The following is a 23,257-nucleotide window of genomic DNA, read 5'->3' on the forward strand; positions in this document are numbered from 1 at the left end:
AGAGGTCAGGCCTCACAAGACCCTTGCCGTCATATAACAATATTGGAACTCAACCTAGGGTTCTGATCTTGGAGATCCAAAATGGCAAGGGAGGCGGTAGAGGCCAAGGAAGCTCCTGCTTGGGAAGTCCTCTTGGAACCCAGTGTGCTGGCCAACTCCAAACCATTAATGTGGATCTGAGGAGATGAGGTTCTCCAGGGTGCAGTAAAAGCCCCTCATCACTTACAGAGCTGGTTGCCCAGGATCTGATGGAGCTATGTCTTCAAACAAAGGTTGCTAGAAAGTTTGAGCTCCAAGGGAAGGTAGAGTCAGAGGACAAACCTCAAGGCTGTGCCACTGGCATGCTCCTTCAAGACTCTCATACTGACATCCTCCTTCAAGACTATGCTCCTCAAAGAATGTACCACCAAAATGCTCCTTGCTGCAGAATTCTTGGTTTCTCACAAGTCACAGTCCAGTTCCCAGAGGAAACACACTGATGGGGACACATCAGCTTCCCAGGTGCCATATGAGCTCATATCGAGTGGAGAGAGCAGCCAGGGGCAGCAGGAGCCCAGGATACTAAAAGTTGAAGACTCATGTAAGAGCCAGAGCAAGATATTTGCCCCAACTGGTGAGAGAGATGACTATAGGAGGACCAAATCAGGAGAGTATTAAGAAAGGTTTGCAGGACCGAGGGCTTCCCAAACCAGTGAGGTGAACCATCCTTCCCAAGTCAGAGGAATAAGAGACACCATTGGGAACAAATGCCTCCAGCTCCTGCTAGAGAAGGGACAGAATTTTCCAGAAGGCCACTTCAGAAAAGAGATGAAACACTTTCTTCAGCATCTTGACCTAATATAAAAGACAAAGGACTTGAAAGATCTCCTTCAAAAAGGCAATCCTGCCGCGGCTACTGCCTAAATCCCTGGACCAGTTAAAAGATTGGCTGCGGATGGTGGGGCTGTTGAAGCGTAGAGGATTGCGATATCTGTTGGACAGATCCTGGTAGAGAAATTGGGGCTTCACCAAGGACTTTGTGCCTCTGAATAAAGTCAGCACAAAGAACAATTCCAGGCCCCAGGAGGCGGGCATTCCTGCTACTGGGGGTTCTCTCCTCCCCAGAGAAGAGTGATGACACATACACTCTACAGTCACCAAGACACAGCCAGGGGCCACAGCAGTCCCAACAAGAGCAGGTGGACCAGAGGCAGGGATGGCAAGTGGGATGTAGGTGGATTTTGACATGATGTGGGGTGGGACTTCCAAAAGTAAGAGTGCCCAGGCCTGGGGCAGTCTAGGGATGGACCTGTTAGTTCTAGATATATTTGTCTGCAGCACCAAAATAAGTAATTAGCACACAGGTACTCAGTAAGGCACACAAGTGTCTTTCCCCAGTTACCTTTCAACTTTCTCGTGCCCCCACACCCCTTCTGCTCAGAGAGATGTGGCCTGTGTGGCTGGTGGACTTCTACAAAGGGTCTAGGTGAGGGCTCAGATGGGTGAGACTTCCCTAAGAGAAAATCCAAAGCATGCAGTTTAGCCTGAAGCCTGAGGTAGTCTGTAGGCTGTAGAGGCCCCAACCAGGGGGCTCCGGGGCTTCTTTTCCTCCATCTTTATGAAAACGACAAAAGAAGTGGTGGAGAGGGGCTGAACCCACACTTTACAACCGACGAGAAGTCTGTGCATTTCCCCTGTGGTCACACGGACCGTGATTCCTGTACAGACGACAAGGGCATACATAGAACTCTGGCACCATCTCCCATCTTCTTCTTACCAAGTAGGAATTAATACCCAGAGTCTTATTAGCAAATCATCCTACTTCTCTTTACGACCAGTCTTTACCAGTGGCTTTTGATAGAGGTTGGGCTCAATAGAAGGCTCCTCACTCCTCCCTGCCTCCCACTCATCCACTTGGAAGGGGACATTCCCATCCTCAGGCCCGCTGAGCTCACGTGGCCATGTTCCATACTGACTCTCACCTCCCTCACCCCAGCCAACGTTACCTGAAAGGCTCCCTGTTCCTTGCCACCAAAGATCTCTAATGAAACAGAAGCTCCTAGCAAAATGCTAGTTGCCTGCCTGGCCTGTATCTCCACAGCTGCTTTTCTCTAGGGCTTGACCTTGTCACTCTCTCACCAACCCCAGTGCTCTCTTCTGTCCTCATGTTCTCTGCTTCGATCTGTAATCCTTGTTCCATACTGTAGTATAGCAAAGGAGAGGGCAGTATCGAAAATCTCTGGCAGATAGTCACTTCCTAGTTGGTCCAAACTGCTCTGACCTCCCTCCTTTGACTCTTTCCCCCTTCTGGGCTCCCATACAACTTAGGGGCACTTGGCAAACAACTACAGACTGTAGCTGTCACCAGGACCTTTCTGGAGATTGGAGGCCCCACCTTTGTCATTTCTGCTCTCTTTCTAGTGCCTGGTGCTGGCCCGTGGTGCATGTCTCTTGTTTCCTGTTTTTAAGGGCAAAGGCCAGACCTGGACAGCTCTACACAGTGCAGAGGGACTGCAGTGAGAGCCAGCTACTCTGGAGCATGTGGACCACCAGGGTGTTGGTTGGGGCCAGGGCAAACCTTCCACTTCTTGTTTTGACACTTAGCTTTGCAAAGATGAGTGCATTTAACAGATAGCATTGTGGTCAAAGCACAGTCAGCCCTCAGTTATCTCCTCTCCTTCCAGGAGGGTCAGCAAGGACAGGATGGTAACTTTCTACCGTAAGGAGCATTTCTTTGTAGTGAGAGTTAGGATGTACGTGGAACTGCCTGCGACTTATCTAATTGGGTTTATGGGACATAGGCCCTAAACTCCTGTGAGGCCTGTACCAAACTTTAAATTGCTTCTGGGATTAAAACTGGCCCCAAACAACCAGAGCTCTAAATTGCTCCATGGCTCCTTTATGGAACCTCTGAAGAGAGAGCAAGGGGCAGAGAGCAGAGGGTGTCTACCCTGAGCATGCAGGCTGGGCATGGCTGCCAAGACCACTGGGACGCAGCTCCTTGAGTTGTCCTTCCTCTTGTTATCTCACTGGGCACGGAGAAGGCCAGGAAGGGAAGCAGTTAGAGCCCCTTCAACCATGGCCAACCTTAAATTTTCTTTACCTTGCTGTGAAATTTGCAGATAGAAGAAATTTGAAGAAATTCCAAGATAGCTAAACAGAATTTGCTGCATGCTTCTAGGCACCGCCTCCACAGATAGGGGATGGTCAAGGTGGGCAGTTGAAGCAATCACCTCCCAGACCTGGGGGTCTTCCAGAATCCTCCCTTCCATGAGACAATCTGTCCGGGTGAGCTGATTTCCCTACCATGGCCTCTTTCCCACACTCGACATAGACTGACTTCTCTCTGTGGCCAAGCCTTCTTCAGGTAGGTGGGTAGAAGAGAAAAAGGGGTTGCAAGTGGGGACCTGGCCACAGCTTCCATGTCTGAAGGGATTTTATAAGGGGATGGAGCAGGCTGTCCTGAGAGTTTAGACCAGTGTGGGGATGGGACAGAGGGTGAAGAATGGGGACAACATTGGAAGAAAGTTTCTGGTTAATGTAAGGGAAAACTTCCCAAAAATCAAGGCTATCTGACAAAGGAATTGGAGTTGTGCACTCACATAACTCAAGGTATTCAAAGCAGAAGTGGGAAAATTGTGTTTCATAGAAGGTAGTCACACAAAGGAGGGGAAAGAGGCAAGACCAGTTACTTTACAACATTCCTGCTAAGTCTGAGATTCTCCAGACAATAGTATTAATATCTCTAAAAATAGACCTCTTTCCCCCAAATATTCCCAATGCCCACAGTTAATCTCCTCTGATAATTGCATGGGGATAGCTTCTGACTCTGCCTGTTTTCTCCAACCACTGTTTCAACCAGCAACAGTATAAGAGTCACAGATGCAATGCATGAAGCCCAGGGAAACTCCCACCCACCCATGCCCTGCTACGAGGCGGATCTCTTGGAGAAAGGTGTGACACCTCGATTTTTCATGTGTCCTAAGGAAAGCAAGGATGACCAAGACTTCATAATCCATCCTTTGCTCCTCAGTAGACCTGCTATGACACAAATGGAGGAGCAGGAATACAGAGTGGTAAGGGAAGGAGCCCTAGGGAGAATGTGAGGAACCAGCCTCCAGTCCTGGCCCTGTCCTTGCCACCTGTGAAATTCTCCGAGCTTTGGTTTCCTCATCTTTAACATGAGAACTCAAGGCTTGAGGTTTTCTCTAATGTACTGGACCTAAAGTTCTGCGGTGACTAAGGTACATCCTGTGTGCAGTGCCTCCTTTAAGCGAGCCCTCTGCAAGCCTGGGTGGAATTGTCAGCTCTTCTGTGAGGGAAAAAGCATCACCGTGGCATTGAAGTGGCTTTAATGGTCAGCTCAGATATGAAAGGATCTAAGATAGGAGTTGTGACTTACAAAACAGCTCCAAAACCACAGAGGCTGGTCACAAAGTCACAGATGCTCACATTGAAGGGCATGAGGGACACTTGTCCTTGGATTCTATCCCTCCTCCCCATCCCTGAGGACTGGAGTAGACTGAGGGAACTGCAGTGCTGTGGACAAAGGCCATGGGTAGAGAGAAGGGCTGTGGAAGGGCTTCTGTCAGGATCTCCACAGTCTTTTGGCCAGAAATTCCTTACTGATGGTGCAATGAAGGGGGATCACCAACCAAACTCACAAGAAACAAAGTGGGAATCAGTCATCCAGTAACAAATGTAAATGCTGAGCTGATTCTCATCTTCCTGGCCTCTGCTCATCGCATTCCCACCATAAAGGACTCGATGCAGACAAATTATCAGAAAATTATTATACAAGCCCAGAATTGGAGCCGGGGGAGTGAGTGAGGTGATGCCAGTGGCCAGCGTCACTGAGTAGGGCACCCTGAAGCCCCCAAGGACACCACAGGAACAATTCAGGGACAGGCAGATCTGGCCAGGGGATCCCACTTCCCTGGTTAGTGCTGGACCCATGCAGCACAACTCAGGCTTCCTTTTCATGGTCCCCATGTACTCCCATCTTTACACACTGCTCTGGGTTACTTCAACTTACACATCCCTTCTTTTAAGTGTGTTAGCTATTGCTCTGGCTAAAACTATTTCATATATCATGGTTTGATTAGATTTCCAGGGTCTGCTTTTCCTGATTTTTATTTAATATATCCTGACTTTTAATATAACTCCAGTAGACAGTGAACTTTATCCCTTAGACACTGATATTATAAGTTGGCACATCAAAGGATAAATTTAATGACAAGTTATGGAAGTATGTCATTGTAATTCCCAGGTATTGATCCCTATAATCATGTGTTTGCTGTCCTCAGTTTTCCTGAGGGTAGAGGAGAGAATTTAAAATGGAAGTCGCCAACCAGTCCATTGTGGCAGAATTTGTCCTGTTGGGTCTGTCAGATCAGCCAAAGCTGGAGAAAACGTTCTTCGTGCTCCTCCTGTCAATGTACCTGGTGATCCTGCTGGGCAATGGGATCCTCATTCTGGTGACCATCCTTGACTCCCAGCTGCATACGCCCATGTACTTCTTCCTGGGGAATCTCTCCTTCCTGGACATCTGCTACACAACATCTTCCATCCCTCTAATCCTGGATGGCTTCCTCACTCCCAGGAAAACCATCTCCTTCTCAGGCTGTGCTGTACAGATGTTTCTCTCCTTTGCCATGGGAGCCACAGAGTGTGTGCTTCTGGGTATGATGGCATTTGATCGCTACGTGGCCATCTGCAACCCCCTTAGATACCCCATGGTCATGAGCAAGGCTGCCTATGTGCCCATGGCTGCCAGCTCCTGGGTGGCTGGGGGAGCCAACTCCCTGGTGCAGATCTCTCTTGCAGTACAATTACCCTTCTGTGGGGACAATGTCATTAACCACTTCACCTGTGAGATCCTGGCTGTCCTGAAGTTGGCCTGTGCTGACATCTCCATCAATGTGATTAGCATGGGGGTGGCCAATGTGATCTTCCTGGGGGTCCCCGTCCTGTTCATCTTTGTCTCCTACATCTTCATCATCACCACCATCCTGAGGATTCCCTCAGCTGAGGGCCAGCAAAAGGCCTTCTCCACCTGCTCTGCCCACCTTACTGTGGTGGTCATCTTCTATGGAACTATCCTATTCATGTATGCAAAGCCCAAATCAAAGGACCCCCTGGGAGCGGACAAGCAGGATGTTTCAGACAAGCTCATTTCTCTCTTCTATGGAGTGCTGACCCCCATGCTCAACCCCATCATCTACAGCCTCAGAAACAAGGACGTGAAGGTTGCTGTGAAGAAACTGGTGACTCAGAAATGCTTTGCCCAGTGATAGTGGGATGAAGCAGTGTATCTTGTGGTTCTGTGTACACAGGGGTACCCTAGGAAATGACCATGTGGTAAGCACAGACTTGCTTAATCTTCCACACGTTATTTTCATCACAAAACTGACTACCAAACAATGCATTTAAGAATGTGTCCTTCCTGAGTGATTGACAATGGAACAGCAAGTCTTTAGAATGAAGAGGGGGTTGTGCTAAACCACCTGGAAGCAAGAATAAGTGACTATTAAAATTTATTTTCATTTTTATTCTGAAAAAATAAACAATAAAAATTAAAACTTTGTTTAAAAATATACTTTCTTTGTTCTTGTGCAGACCAGCTGCAATTTGTATGAGCCAGTTACGTTGTTTTCTGCTCTACTGTGCATTGGGGAGTATAGTAGTGAGGAAAAGTTACTTCTTAGTTGGTGTCCAAGCTCAAAACCAATCTCTCATTTTGGAAAATTACTGACACCAAGACATCCCAAATGACACCATTTAACCCCTTTGACTGTAGGAGCTCAGAGTGTTTCCTGTTTAATTATTATTGCCTGCTTAATATCCTTGAGCCTATTTGGGAAACTCCTTCTTCTCTTACTGTACATAGAGCACGTCTATTCCTACCCAAATTTGTGGAGCAGGAGTTTGTGTCAACTCTAATCAAACTCCAATATTGTAGGCCAAGATAAAAATTGTAGCAGTCTCCATTTAACCACTACTAAAATGTAAAGTTTATACTCTGAGTTCCTTCCTTTTCCTGGAATCAATGTTTGCAATCATCCAGACCCCAATGGTCAAATTCAGTTTGCTCTCTCTCTCTCTGAGATTTGGATTGGACACTGGCACCACTGCTAAAAATCTACTTGTAATTACTGTGTGGTTAAGAGCATAGACTTTGGAACCAGACTGACTTGGAGGTGCCTCTGCCCGATTAACTTCAGGCACATTAGAAAAATTACTTAATCTTGAAGACTCTTGGTATCTTAATTTGTAAAATGGAGATATTTAAACCAATCCCATGGAGTGGCAGTGGGGATGAAATTAAAGTAAGGTATGCATATGTATAAAAAATGCACAGGAGCTAGCAAAGAATAACCTCCCAATTAACAAATGAATATTTTTATTATTAGTGAAACATGTTACATAACTCCCCTGAGGAAGCCTATGATGCTTGAAGGCAGAGCTCAATACCACACTTAACTGAATCAATTCCGATTTTTTAGTGCAGTTCCTTTTTGGTTAGCTTTCTAGCTTATGAGGCAACAATCCAATTTCTCTCGGCCTTTTCCCCAGTCATTCCTCTCCTTTATCCACAGAGATGAAGGACTCATATTTGTGCTGTGTGACACTGACCCTACCCAGGCCAAACAGATTCTTTCTGCCAGGTTTTGGGGATTGTCACTAATATCCAGGGAGTGAGTCACTGGATTCATAACTTGGAATCAAACTTGGGAGCTATGGGGTAATCATGTTTGACCCTGTGAACTGGGGAGATAAGGAGAAACCAAGTCTGTAGAGAGGAACATAAAAACATCCAAAGATCAAAGATGAGAGATGATGAGGACATCTTCATATGTTCCAGTTCTTGGTTTCCATTTTTGCCTAGACCTGCCCATATTCCTGCCCTTTTGCTTCTAAAGGACATCTCTATATCCTTATACTAGATTCTATTTTTCACAAATCTACATTGTTACTTTCTTTGAGGGGGCAACAAAAATCACATCTAATATGACTACTAACTTATACAAAATAGATATTCTCTTTCATGTGCCATGTGCAAACAGAGTGCCTGGCTATCATGCATGGCAGATGTCTTACAGAAATCAGTTTCGAAACAATTTCTCTGAACTCAACGTGTAGCTCTTCCTGTATTTAATTACTCCCTTCCTGCTACAGCGGCTTTGCCTTTGGTGGATTCTATCACCTGCAAATTTGGAACATGTCCAGTAGTTGATGTGATACAGGAGGTCTAGTTTCAGATCCCTGCCTTCCCACATACAGTTGCTTCCACAAGTATGTCCCCTGCTCTTGAAGAATCTCAGGTATATTCATCCACACAACAAAGTGGGAGTACTAACTATCTCAGGTGACCTCCACCTGTGAATTGCCCTGGATCCATGGTTCCTTTCTCCAGTGGGAGAGGTCCTTGAAGAGAACAGAGCAATGCTCTTACAGCAGGGTTTTAGTATTTGAAGCTGTGTCTGGTTTCTCTCACCTCCTTAGCTGTCAATGTGCCAGGAGCATCTTCAGAGCCTCCATCTTCTCCACTAGGCTCAACAACCAAATAGAATGACTCAGGTTGTTGATGTCATCCAATCTCTATCATTGGTACAATGAACAGAGTAGCCCTGATTGCAGGAGGCTATCTATGGGCTAAAGAGTAGGGGCTCTCACTCACAAAAGCTGATATAGCTACTTAAGCAGCTGATTGTTCAAACTGCCAGCAACAGAGACCAACCTTCATTGGAAGAGACTTATCAGTCACTTGTTGGTAAGTTGATTGCATTAGGAGATTTCCATTCTGCAAGGGACAGTGATTCGCCTTCACTAAAATCAACACCTCTTCTCAGTTTGAGTTGCCTGTCCTTTCTGCAGGGCATTATCCAACATCAGCATCTGAAAGCTGAGGGAGAGTTTGACTTAATGACATGGAACCCTGCATAGAATCTCATTGGACCAAGGGATTTATTTATCAAAGTAGGTGTAGCTGTGGGATCATGATTTGGGGATCCACTGGTCCTTCCATATACTGCACCATCCAGAAGTAGCTGGCCCAAAAGAGTGATGGCTGACCTTTTGAAAGCACAGCTAATGTCCCAGCCTAGAGATAATACTATGCAAGAATGGGGCACCATACTCCAGTATGCAGTATGTACCCTAAATCAATGAATGTTTTATGGGACTGTGTCTATTTGTCCCCAATAGACAAAATACGTGGTCCAGGACTCAAGGGAGATAGCAAGAGTAGCCCTGCTGACCATCCCTTCCAGTGACCTACTGGGCAATTTGTGCTTTCCATCACTGCAACTCTCGGCTTTGCAAGTCTAAGGGTCCTAGTTCCCAGAGGAGAGTTTCTTCTAGCAGGGGACACAGAAAGAGTCTCATTAAACATTTTTAGCATTTTACTGAGGTAAAACTTACATACCATAAAATTTACCTATTGCAAGGTACAAGTCAATGATTTTTGATAAATCTATACAGTCATGCAGTTGTCACTACAAACCAATTTTAGAACATCTACATCATTTCAAAAAGTTCTCTCATGTCCATTGGCAATCAGTCCCCAATTCCAGCCCCAGGTAACTACTAATCTACTTATTTCTAGAAAGATTTGTTTTTTGACAAATTTTATGTTAATGGAACTATACAATATGTAGTCTTCTGTGTCTGGCATCTTTCACTTAGCATGTTTTTGAGGCTCATCCAGTTGTAACATACATCAGTAATTTGTTCCTTTTATTATGGAATAGTATTCCATTATAAGTATGTACCACTTTGGGTTTATCTGTTCACCCATTGATGGACATGTGGCTTGTTCCCAGCTTTGGGCTATTATGAATAATGCTGCTGTGAACATTTACATACACGACTTTGGGTGGAATTGGCAGATCATATAGTATGAATGTATTTAACGCTTAAGAAACTGCTAAACTATTTTACAAAATGGCTGTATCATTTTATATTCCCACAAGCAATATGACAGTTCCAGTTTCTTCACATCTTTTCTTTGTAGCTCTTCCAGTGGATGTGGAGTAGTATCTCACTCTAGTTTTAATTTGCATTATCCTGATAGCGACTAATGTTGAGCATCTTTTCATGTGCTTTTTAGCCATTCACATGCCTTTTTGGTTAAGATATTTTAGTTGGGTTGTTTGTCTTTTTGTTGTTGATTCATATGTAAAAATACTTTGTGTAACCTGGACACAAGTTCTTTATCATATAGTCATGTGGCGCATAAAAATGTTTCAGTCAATGATAAACTGCATGTGCAATGATGGTCCCATAAGATTAGTACCATATAGGCTAGATGTGTAGTAAGCTATACCATCTACGTTTATATAAGTACACTTTATAATGTTCACACAACAACAGAATTGCCTAATTACACATTTCTCAGAATGTATCCCTGTCATTTAGCAATGCATGACTGTATATATAATTTGCAAATATTTTCAGTCTTTTTTATTTGTCTTTATTTTTTTATGGTGTCATTTGAAAAATGAAAGTTTTTAATTTTGTAGTACAATTTATCAATTTTTCAAAATGAATTTCAGTATTTCATTTAAGAAATCTTTACGTAGAGAGAGGACATCAGCGAAATGGCGGTGTGAGCTGACCCGGGACTCTCTCCCCTCCAAACTACAACCAAAACCCGGAACAAGTGAATTTCAACCAATAACTGTAATAATACAGAGATCGTCAGAGACCCACAGCAGCAAAACGATGGAGGGCGGAGAGGCTGGAGCCCCCCTCAGAGGAGCTGGAACAGGGTAAGAGAGAACTTCCCTCCCTCCCCTAGAGACTGGGATCACTGCGTGGGTGAGGGAAGGAGCAGAGGAGGGGCCGTGCATCCAGGGGATCATCCAGGACTCCCACCGCCAGTGCAGCAGAAACCCGCTAACAGGGGAAAGCTTCCATGTGTGGGGACCCCATCAAGCCAGGGCCCCAGGAAACCAGAGAGCGAGAGCTGACTGGAATCCAGATCGACGGGCAAGAGAAAGTGCCACTCCTCCCCCAACCCACGCTGCCCACTGTCCCCGCAGCTAAAGGTGGAGGGCTCAGAACATGAGCCTCTCAACCCCCATCTAGTGGCGACAGGCTGTAACTGCAACCAAATAATACCATCATGTGCAAAAACCACTCATCTACCATTCAGCAATTTATAAAAGCTCCAGACCAGAAGGAAAACAATAAAAACACAGAATTAAGTCATGAGGACTTGGAAATAGGTAAACTAAGTGAAAATGAGTTCAGAGTAGCTATCATCAAAAAACTCAATGAGGTAAAGGGAAATATAGAGAAACAAGTCAACGAGTTCTGGAGTTACTTCACAAAAGAGATAGAAACTATAAAGAAGAATCAATCAGAAATATTAGAGATGAAAAATACAATGGATCAGATAAAACAGAATATGGATTCCCTGAATGCACGTGTAGACACCATGGAGGAGCAAATTAGCATAATTGAAGATAGACAGGCTGAATGGCTCCAGACAGAGGAAGAAAGAAAACTAAGAATTTAAAAAAATGAAAACAGTCTCCGAGAAACAGCAGATTCAATGAGGAAATCCAGTTTAAGAATTACCGGAATCCCAGAGCGCGGGGAAAAGGAAAATGGAGCAGAAAGTGTGCTTAACAAAATTATAGAAGAGAACTTCCCAAATCTAGGGACTGAGGGAGAAATGTGTGTGGAGGAAGATTTCAGATCTCGTAGATTTGTCAATATAAAAAGACCTACTGCAAGGCATATAGTAGTAAAAATGACAATAATGAATGACAAAGAAAGAATACTCAGGGCAGCAAGACAGAAGAAAATAACCTACAAAGGAACTCCTATCAAACTTTCACTGGATTTCTCTACAGAAACCTTACAAGCTAGGAGAGAATGGAATGACATATTCAAAACTTTAAAAGATAAAAATCTTCAGCCAAGAATACTCTATCCAGCAAAAATATCCTTCAGATGTGAGGGAGAAATTAAATATTTTCCAGACAAACAAAAGTTAAGAGAATTTGTAATCAAAAGTCCTCCACTACAAGAAATCCTCAAGAAGGCTCTCATACCTGAAAAAAGAAAAAAAGGGAGAAAGGGGTCACAAACCATAGAGTAGGGAGACAAATAGATAGAACCAGAGTAGGATAGCAAATATTCAACTATAGCATTAGGATAAAGGGAAGGAAACCACCAAAGAAAGATGATCTTATCACTCTAACCACAGACTCATAACACGAGTTGGAATAAGAGATGAAAATAATAATTTAGGAGGGGAAGAGGAAAGGGACTAAACCAGTCAAGGCCAAGGAAGTAACAGACCATCAGAAAATGAACTATATTATACACAAGATTCTAAATACAAACTTCAGGGTAGCCACTAAACTAAAAAACAGAACAGAGGCACAAAACATAAATAAGGAAAAATCTAAGAAACCCAGCATAAGAAATTGCAGAAGTCAATGAGTAGGCTAAAACACACAGGGCGAGAAACAAAGGTAACGCAGGAAAACCAGATAATGAGCAACAGAATGACAGAATTAAGCCCTCATGCATCAATAATCACCCTCAATGTAAATGTATTGAACTCTCCAATAAAAAGACACAGAGTGGCAAAATGGATTAAAGAACAAGATCCAACAATCTGTTGCCTCCAAGAAACACATCTCAGCCCCAAGGACAAACACAGGCTCAGAGTGAAGGGGTGGAAGACAATACTTCAAGCTAATAGCAAACAAAAGAAAGCAGGTGTCCCAATACTTACATCAGACAAAAGGGATTCCAAAATAAGGCAGGTAAAGAGAGACACAGAGGGACAATATATAATGATCAAAGGGACACTTCATCAAGAAGAAATAATGCTTATAAATATCTATGAACCCCACACAGGAGCACCAAAGTTCATAAAGCAACTATTAACAGACCTAAAGGAAGATGTTAAAAACAACACAATAATAGTAGGGGACCTCAACACCCCACTCACATCAATGGACAGATCATCCAGACAGAAAATCAACAAGGAAACAGTGGAGCTAAACAAAAAGCTAAAACAATTGAACTTCATAGCCATATATAGAACACTTCATCCAAAAACAGCAGAATACACATTCTTCTCAAGTGCACATGGAACATTCTCAAGGATAGACCATATGTTTGGAAACAAGGCAAGCCTCTACAAACTTTTAAAAAATTAAAATAATAACAAGCATCTTTTCCAATCATAATGCTATAAGGCTAGAAATTAATTATGAGAGAAAAGCTGAGAAAGGCACATGATGTGGAGACTAAACAATACGCTACTGAACAAGCAATGGATCATTGAAGAAATTAAAGAAGAAATCAAAAAATACCTGGAGACAAATGAAAATGATAACACACCATACCAACACATATGGGGTACAGCAAAAGCTGTATTAAGAGGAAAATTCATCACAATACAGGCACATCTTAACAAACAAGAAAAATCCCAAATAAGCAGTCTTAAACTACACCTAACTGAATTAGAGAAAGAAGAATAAACAAAGCCCAAAGTCAGCAGAAGGAGAGAAATAATAAAAATCACAGCAGAAATAAATGCTATTGAAATGAAAACAGCAGTAGAAAGGATCAATGAAACAAAGAGCTGGTTCTTTGAGAAGATAAATAAAATTGACAAACCCCTAGCCAGACTTACAAAGAAAAAAAAGGGATAAAGCTCAAATAAACATAATCAGAAATGAAAGAGGAGAAATAACAACAGACTCCGCAGAAGTACAACGGATTATAAGAGAATACTACGAAAAACTATATTCAAAAAAAGTGGATAACCTAGAGGAAATGGATAAATTCTTGGATTCCTACAATCTCCCAAAGCTCACTCAAGAAGAAGCAGACAATTTGAACAGACCAATCACAAGGAAAGAGATTGAAACAGCAATCAAAAACATCCCAAAGAATAAAACCCCAGGACCAGATGGCTTTCCTGGGGAATTCTACCAAACTTTCAGAGAGGATTTAATACCTATCTTTTTCAAGCTATTCCAAAAAATTAGGGGGGATGGAACACTTCCTAACACATTCTACGAGGCCAACATCACACTGATCCCAAAACCTGACAAGGACACCACGAAAAAGGAGAACTACAGGCCAATATCACTGAAGAACATAGATGCAAAAATTCTAAACAAAATTTTGGCAACCAGAATTCAGCAATTCATCAAAAGGATCATATCATGATTAAGTGGGATTCATACCAGGGACATAGGGATGGATCAACATCCGCAAATCAATCAACATGATACACCACATCAACAAACTGAGGAATAAAAACCACATGATCATCTCAATAGATGCAGAGAAAGCATTTGACAAGATCCAACAGCCATTTATGATAAAAACTCTGAACAAAATGGGCATAGAAGGGAACTACCTCAACATAATAAAGGCCATATATGACAAACCCACAGCCAACATCATACTCAATGGGCAAAAACTGAGCTCCATCTCCCTGAAAACAGGAACGAGACAAGGATGCCCTCTATCACCACTCTTATTTAACATAGTACTGGAGGTCCTGGCCAGAACAATCAGGCAAGAAAAAGGAATAAAATGAATCCAAATAGGGAGGGAAGAAGTGAAACTCTCGCTGTTTGCAGACGACATGATGTTATATATAGAAAACCCCAAAGAATCCATTGGAAAACTTTTAGAAGTAATCAACAACTACAGCAAAGTTGCAGGGTATAAAATCAATTTGCATAAATCAGTAGCATTTCTATATTCTAATAATGAACTAACAGAAAAAGAACTCAAGAACACAATACCATTCACAATCACTACAAAAAGAATAAAATACCTTGGGGTGAATTTAACTAAGGAAGTGAAAGACCTATACAATGAAAATTACAAGGCCTTTCTGAAAGAAATGGATGATGACATAAAGAGATGGAAAGACATTCCATGTACATGGATTGGAAGAATAAACATAGTTAAAATGTCCATTCTACCTAAAGCAATCTACAGATTCAACGCTATCCCAATCAGAATCCCAATGACATTCTTTACAGAATTAGAACAAAGAATCCTAAAATTCATATGGGGCAACAAACGACCCCGAATTGCTAAAGCAATCCTGAGAAAAAAGGACAAAACTGGAGGCATCACAATCCCTGACTTCAAAACATACTACAAATCTACAGTAATCAAAACAGCATGGTACTGGTACAAAAACAGGTGCACAGATCAATGGAACAGAATTGAAAGCCCAGAAATAAAACCACACATCTACGGATAGCTTATCTTTGACAAAGGAGCTGAGGGTATACAATGGAGAAAAGAAAGTCTTTTCAACAAATGGTGCTGGGAAAACTGGAAAGCCACATGTAAAAGAACGAAAATTGACCATTTTTTCTCACAATTCACCAAAATAAACTCAAAATGGATCAAAGACCTAAAGGTGAGACCTGAAACCATAAGGCTTCTAGAAGAAAATGTAGGCAGTACACTCTTTGACATCAGTATTAAAAGGATCTTTTCAGACACCATGTCTTCTCAGAGAAGGGAAACAATAGAAAGAATAAACAAATGGGACTTCATCAGACTAAAGAGCTTCTTCAAGGCAAATGAAAACAGGATTCAAACAAAAAAACCACCCACTAACTGAGAAAAAATATTTGCAAGTCATACACCTGACAAAGGCTTAATAGCCATAATATATAAAGAACTCACACAACTCAACAACAAAAAAATCAAACAACCTGATCAAAAAATGGGCTGGAGACATGAACAGACATTTCTCCAAAGAAGATATACGGATGGCCAATAGGCACATGAAAAGATGTTCATCATCGCTGATCATCAGGGAAATGCAAATCAAAACTACACTGAGATATCACCTAACACCCATTAGAATGACAAAAATATCTAAAACTAATAGTAACAAATGTTGGAGAGGTTGCGGAGAAAAAGGAACCCTCATACACTGCTGGTGGGAATGCAAACTGGTGCAGCCACTATGGAAAACAGTATGGAGATTCCTCAAAAAGTTAAAAATAGAACTACCATATGATCCAGCCATCCCACTACTGGGTATCTATCCAAAGAGCTTGAAGTCAGCAATTCCAAAAGTCCCATGCACCGCAATGTTCATTGCAGCATTATTTACAATAGCCAAGATGTGGAAGCAACCTAAGTGCCCATCAACAGATGATTGGATAAAGAAGATGTGGTGTATATATATATACAATGGAATACTACTCAGCCATAAAAAAGAACAAAATCGTCCCATTTGCAGCAACATGGCTGGACCTTGAGGGAATTATGTTAAGTGAAATAAGCCAGATAGAGAAGGACGATCTCTGTATGACTCCACTCATATGAGGAATTTGAAAATGTAGACAAAGAGAACAGATTAGTGGCTACCAGGGGAAAGGTGGGGTGGGGAGTGGGCACAAAGGGTGAAGGAGTGCACAACTGAAATTTCACAAGATTGTAACCTATCATTAACTCAATAAAAATTTTTTAAAAAATAATCAAGCCAAAGTGACACGTTTTGGGGTGGCCAGTTCTGACCCTCACACCTTTTATTCCCAGAGGGTAGAGGATTCGTCTTCCTCCCCTGCAGAGGAAAGAAAAAAATGTAGTACATGCAGAGAAAACCTGGTTGTTCTCATATGAGCACATTCTCTATATACCAATGGCTTCTTAATACCATAATTTTTATTTTTTCTCAAAATATATGTCTTTTCTCACAAGGTGGTGGCCTCTGTCTGTGTCCTGCTAGGGGGAAGGGAGGGGTCAAGGTCCGTTCTTCCCGAGTGCCTGCTTTGGCTTCCTGAAGGGATGAGGCCATGAAGGGAGGGTGACCACAGCATGACATACCCACCCTCACCCCCACTCCCCCATTGCACCTGAAGTTTCTATAATTCTGTCATTACAAAAACAAACGAAATCATTCAGGACCTGTCAAGATGAGCTAAATCTCTAAGACCCCACCCCAGGATCAGGCTCAGCTGGTTATCTCCTGCTTTCTCTCTACCGTGAACTTATGCAGCTGTAGGGAAGAGTTCGGCAGAGGTTGAAATTCCTCTCAGGCTCCAGGAAGTGTCAGAGACAAGTTCATCCATCACTGGCAGTTGGGGGGGGGGGGTGGGAGAGGGGTGGCGTCAGATGATGGCAAGCTCCCTGAAGGCATTCTCTTTCTCCTGCAAAACAAACTCAGCAAAAAATCCTCCAGACCCATAAGTCACCCCTCAAGTTAAACAGGGAAAACAGCAAATTGATTGTTAAATATCTACAGTAATCCTCAAGTTCCCAGTTTCAATTTTATATAATTATGAAATTGGGGGATTTAGGCTTCACTGTTATTATTTATGAAATGCTAACTATAAAGGTATTTGCCAATCTTCCTTCCTTCTTTACAAAAAAACTAGAAAATGTTAATAATTAGCTGTGAAAATGCCAATATTGGGGGGGTCCATTTGTGTAATTATTTTTATGTTAAAATCTCTATTTTGCACAGTGGAAAAGAGAGTGAGTTCCTTGGGAAAAAATCAGACTTAAGGACAGACTAGGTTGAAGCATTTAGATTTGAGGGTCACCTGACCTTTCCAAGATGTTTCACATTGATTGGTAAAAAGCTCTAAAAGCATAGGAACAGAAACAAATTGAGAATTAGAAGCCGAATCATTGAAATGAAGAGTCATCTGACAAGTGTGTGGCGCTCCTACCTCTCTGGAGAGTGGGAAGGATTCCTGTGTGGAGAGCGCTGCTTGAGGCTATTCAGAGAGACCAGCACCAAGTTAGGGCATCCCTGGAAGTGAGGCCGGCCCCCTGCAGGGCTCCTCACGCACGTGCTTTAACGCTGAGAGGTGAGCAGCTTTCACAGGGAGACCCCGGAGAAGAGGCAGAGGGCTCCCCCGTGCCTGTTATCACTGCTGTGGTGTTTGACTGTGTTTTCCTTCAGATAATAAATATGATCAAGTTTGGTCACAGGTGTATCACATTCAAGCACCTGCTTACCTGCTGGTGAGTTCTTCCATATTGTGGGCCAAATGACATTTGGGGGACACGGATCCAGGAGTAGTGTTCGCAGAATGAACTCTTTTCTGAGTGACTCTGCAATGGTGAAAGTTCATCCGAAAGAGATGCTAGGAAAACAAATTTTCTATTAACTTCCTAGTAGGGAAAGCATCAAGCACTATACTGGGGACAAAAATATGTGTTTGTTTAAAAAGAATTTTCACAGAAGAGCAGTGACTGGAAGAAACGATGCATCTGGGCCTGGCTGTAATATTCTTCCCTCACAATTTTGCGGTGCGCTCCCTGGCCTTGTATGGCTGCTGCTGTCCTGGTCCCCAGGCCATGGGCCTCTTTGTCAGGCTCAGGGCAACCCAGGGAGCCCAGATGGACATATGAGATCACCTACAGCTGAGAGGTATTTATTTTATTAACAAGCTCTGTTTCATAGGACACAGTTCATACACTCTATAGTCATGTTTGTCAGTGCCTTTTACAATCTCAAGGTAGGACTGGATAACCAAAGTTAGTATCATCCTATTTGAATAACAAAATATGTAATTTTTTTTTCCTGTAAAAGTGGTCTTAGATTTACAGCCAACTGAGTCTGATCAGAGGTCACAGGGGCCCAAGGGTGAAGCAATGACTGCTGGTCACTAATGTTTCACAATAAGGACCAAAGCCCATAAGCTTGGTAAGGTGCAGAGGGGGCTCCTCAAAGATTCTAGCCATCTCGCAGACTCACAGAATTTACCGTCATCTCGTCCAGCCTGAGGGAGCCCTGAAAGGAGAGTGAGCTGAGCATGGAGAGTTGGCAGTAATGCACTAACATCACCAATGCCCTGTAACGACACCCTCCTGCTGACAAACGACCCATCCAAAAATGACCCAAAAGTACCAGCGTTTTTTGAAAGCAGAGAGTTGAATACACTTATTCAGCTCTAATATAACTTGAAAACTGTCTCTAACGCAAAAAACAAACATTCTAATATTTTCACTCATCATCTTTGCTCTGAATCTTCCATTTTATGACTACCTTCTAGTGAGCTGGCCACACTAATTCAGCAATGCTGTGCCGTGCGTTGTAGAGCAATACCTCTCAAAGTGGATAATAAAGAATATGGTTTCAAAAAAAAGGATCTGTGGCCAAAGAAGTTGGAAGTTTGGGTTGAACAAAGCAAAAAGTTTGTGGTCATTCTGTCATTTGTGTGTATGTGGCTGTGTGTGTGTGTGTTTGTGTGTGTGTGTATCTGAGCAAATTCTCATAAACTTTACTATGCTGCAAGAAGGATATACAGTCCAAATACTTCCCAAATCTATTTAAGTTTCAAAATTTGTCTGCCTTTGGTTTTTCATGGAAAACTTCCAGGAACTTTGAAGTCACTGTATAAGAAAGGTTTGAAAGTCTCTAACGAAAACAACAAATATTAACTATATACACTAAACTGAATGAAGTTTAAGTCAAAATTAAATGGAAAGACTTTCCAGTGTTTTTTGATGACGAATTCGACCCAAGTAAATTTACACTTTAATGAGTATAAAATGCTTTTCTCCTTAGTAACAAGACGTAAATGATCGATCTGTATTTGGGGAAACTCAGAAAAAAATCCTTTCCCTGCCCTAGTACCAGCCACAAGTTTTTGGTGAAGGAGAAAGTATCTAGTATGTTCTTGGGAATAAATCATGATTAAAAATTATCTTTTCTTTATTATTTTTAGAGAAGTTTAAGATTCACAGAAAAATTGAGGAGACAGTATCTGTATACTCTCTCACACACACAGCCTTGCCCACCATCAACAGCCCCCACCAGACTGGTATGTTTGTTACAACTGATGAACCTACCACGACACATCGTCACCCAAAGTCTACAGTTCAAGTTTCAGTTCACTCTGGGTGTTGTACATTCTATGGGTTTGGACAAATGTATAATGACATGTATCCCTCATTATGGTATCGTACAGAGTACTTTCACTGCCCTAAAAATCCTGTGCCCCATCTATTTATCTCCCTCTCTCTGCCAACCCTAGCAACCAGTGATCTCTTTACTTTCTCCAAAGTTTTGCCTTTTCCAGAATGTCATATAGTTGGAATCATATAGTATGTAGCCTTTCAGATTGGCTTCTTTCACTTAGAACATTTAAGATTCTTGCATGTCTTTTCATGGCTTGATAGCTCATTTCTTCTTAGGAATAAATAATACTCCATTATCTGCATGTATCCACAGTTTATTTACCATTCACCTACTAAAGGATATCTTGTTTCCTTTCAATTTTTGGCAATTATGAATAAAGCTAATATAAACACCCATGTGCAGGTCTTGGTGTAGATGTAAGTTTTCAACTCCTTTGTGTTAATACTAAGGAGAGATTGCTGGATTGTAAGGTAAGAGCATGTTTAGTTTTGTAAGAAACTGCCAAATGGTTTGCCAAAGTCAATGTGCCATTTTGCATTTCCACCAGCAATGAATGAGAGTTCCTGTTGCTCCACCATCACCAGCATTTGATGTTGTCAGTGTTCTGGATTTGGGCCATTCTAATAAGTGTGTAGTGGTATCCCCTTGTTGTTTTAATCTGTAATCCTCTAACAACATACAATGGTGAGAATATTTTGTTATGCTTATTTGCCATTTATATACCTTCACTGGGCCAGTGTCTGTTCAGAGCAAAAATTTGCTCATTTTAAAATTCAGCTGCTTGTTTTCTTATTGTTGAGTTCCTTTTATATTTTAGTTAACAGTCCTTTATCAGATGTGTCTTTTGCAAATATTTTACAAGAGTCTGTGGCTTATCTTCTCATTCTCTTCACAATTTCTTTTGTAGAGCATAAGTTTTTAGTTTTAATAAACTCCAGCTTATCAGTTATTTCTTTTTTGGATTGTGCCTTTGGTGTTATACCTAAAAAGTCATTACAATGCCCTGGGTCATTTAAGTTTTCTCCTTTGTTATCTTCCAGAAGTTTTATAGTTTGCATTTTACATTTAAGTCTACGATCCATTTTGAGTTAATTTTTGTGATGGGATAAGATCTGTGGCCACATTCACTTTTTTTTTTGCATGTGTATCTCCAGTTGTTCCAGCACCATTCATTGAAAAGACAATCTATGTTCATTGTAGTTTTTGCTCCTTTGTCAAAGATCACTTGACTACATTTATCTGTGTCTATTTCTGAATTCTCTATTCTGTTCCATGGATCTATTTGTTCTTTTACCAACATCACACTGTCTAGATTACCATAGCTTTATAGTAAATCTTGAAGTAAGGTAATGTCAGTCCTCCGACTTTGTTCTCCTCCTTCAATACTGTGTCGACTATTCTGGGTCTTTTGTCCCTCCATCTAAACTTTAGAATCAGTTTGTTGATATGCACAAAATAACTTGGGATTTTGGTTGGAATTGGGTTGAATCTAGAGATAAAGTTGGGAAGAACTGGTATTGACAATACTGAGTCTTCCTATCCATGAACATGGAATATTTCTCCACTTGTTTGATTTCATTCATCAGAGTTTTGTAGTTTTCCTCATATAGATCTTATACATACTTTGTAAGATTTATACCTATGTATATTTTTTTTTGGTGCTGACATAAATAGTATTGGGTTTTAATGTCAAATTCTACTTGTTCACTGCTGGTATACAGGGAAACAATTAACTTTGGTAATAAATTAAAATTTTAAAAGTACTGAAATTCCTTCAGAGAAATTCTCACTTTCTGTGAATTCAGTTAAACAGCTTAACTTGAAGAGAAGCTGTGTTCCTGTGTCACCAGTGACACGTCCCCATTGTCATCATCACTCCATCACCACAATGCTATTGGGCTGAATGCTTGAGAGAGAGAACCATGAAAAGTGGCTCCTGCCCTTATAATTTATAGTCCCAAAGTTTCAAAGTACTGATTTTTATTTATTGTCTACCTTGCATAAGTAATAAGGTCTGATGTGTTTCCAAAATATAGAAAGAATAGGAAAAAGACTTATTAAATGTAGTACTAGAATTGATAGTAAAACATTTATATTTTTCCTGAAAAGAATTCTCATTCTTTAAGGTTTCAAGGAAGAATCATTACAAGGAAGATAAAGGAGGAGAAGCTACAGAGTTAAAAGTCTAAAGTGAGAAAGTAGGGAGGAACACAGAAAAAAGTTTCCACTAACAGAATAAGCCTCCAATCTTTCTCTCTGCAGTGTTTTCTCTCTCTCACTAATACACACACATGAACACACCACAATCTGAGGAACTGCTGTGTGTCAGGCACCACGGCAAAACTGGGGACACAGCAGTGATTTAAAACAAACAATTTTCTAGTTCCTTGAAGCATATAGTCCAGGGTAAAAAGCAGACACAGAACAAATAACTCCACAGCCATAAAATTGCAACTACCACTAACGACCATAACCATGGGGTTATGCAAAGCTATTTCAGGTTCTTTTGTGCTGAAACATAAACTTGTTCTTTCTCAATCCTCAGAAAAGTGTGTTTGGGGGCCCGGCCCCATGGCCGAGTGGTTTAAGCTCCACACACTCCACCATGGCAGCCCAGATTCGCAGGTCTGGATCCCAGGTGCAGACCTACTCCGCTTACCAGCCATGCTGTGGCAGTGTCCCAAATACAAAAACAACAGAGGAAGATTGGCACAGATGTTAGTTCAGGGCTAATCTTCCTCAAACACAAAAGACAAAGATTGGTGACAGATGTTAGCTTAGGGCTAATCTTCCTCAGCAAAACAAAAAAAAAAAAAGTGTTACAGATAAAAGCCTGGATTGATCCTAGTCTGTTGTGGAGATGGAGGAAATTTCTCAGTCCCCCAGGTCTGAAGTTGTACAGTTTGGAAGGTCAAGAACAAAAGTGAGGGGGCCAGCCTGGTGGGATGGTCGTTAAGTTCATGCGCTCCACTTTGGCAGCCCAGGGTTCACAGGTTCAGATCCTGGGCACCGACCTAGCACTGCTCATCAAGCCACACTGTAGTGGCATCTCACATAAAACAGAGGAAGTCTGGCACAGATATTAGCTCAGCAACAATCTTCCTCAAGAAAAAAGAGGAAGACTGGCAACAGATATTAGCTCAGGGCGAATCTTACTCACACACACACATAAAAGAACAAAGTGAGGGGGAGAGCCCATCCAGAACCTCGGCTTAGCATCTCTCTCTCTCTCTCTGGAAGCTTCAATAACCTCATATTCAATCACCCTGTGTCCACTCTTGTTCCCCTGGTCTGTTCATTGTACCACCAAAGTGCTGTCCTCAGCTGTATGCCTGACTGTGCTACTCCTACTTATATCATCCAGTGACAATCCATCTG

At 41.9% G+C, this 23,257-nt stretch overlaps 1 protein-coding gene across 1 annotated transcript; it reads left to right on the top strand.

Moving 5' to 3' along the window:
• Nucleotides 1-5,315: 5,315 nt before the first annotated feature.
• OR13C7O (olfactory receptor family 13 subfamily C member 7O) lies at nt 5,316-6,272 on the top strand. The gene is given in 1 exon segment (NM_001391127.1): nt 5,316-6,272. A coding segment is annotated over 1 exon segment (957 nt).
• Nucleotides 6,273-23,257: the final 16,985 nt, after the last annotated feature.

The sequence above is a fragment of the Equus caballus genome, chromosome 25, assembly GCF_041296265.1.
Source record: "Equus caballus isolate H_3958 breed thoroughbred chromosome 25, TB-T2T, whole genome shotgun sequence".
NCBI lineage: Eukaryota > Metazoa > Chordata > Mammalia > Perissodactyla > Equidae > Equus > Equus caballus.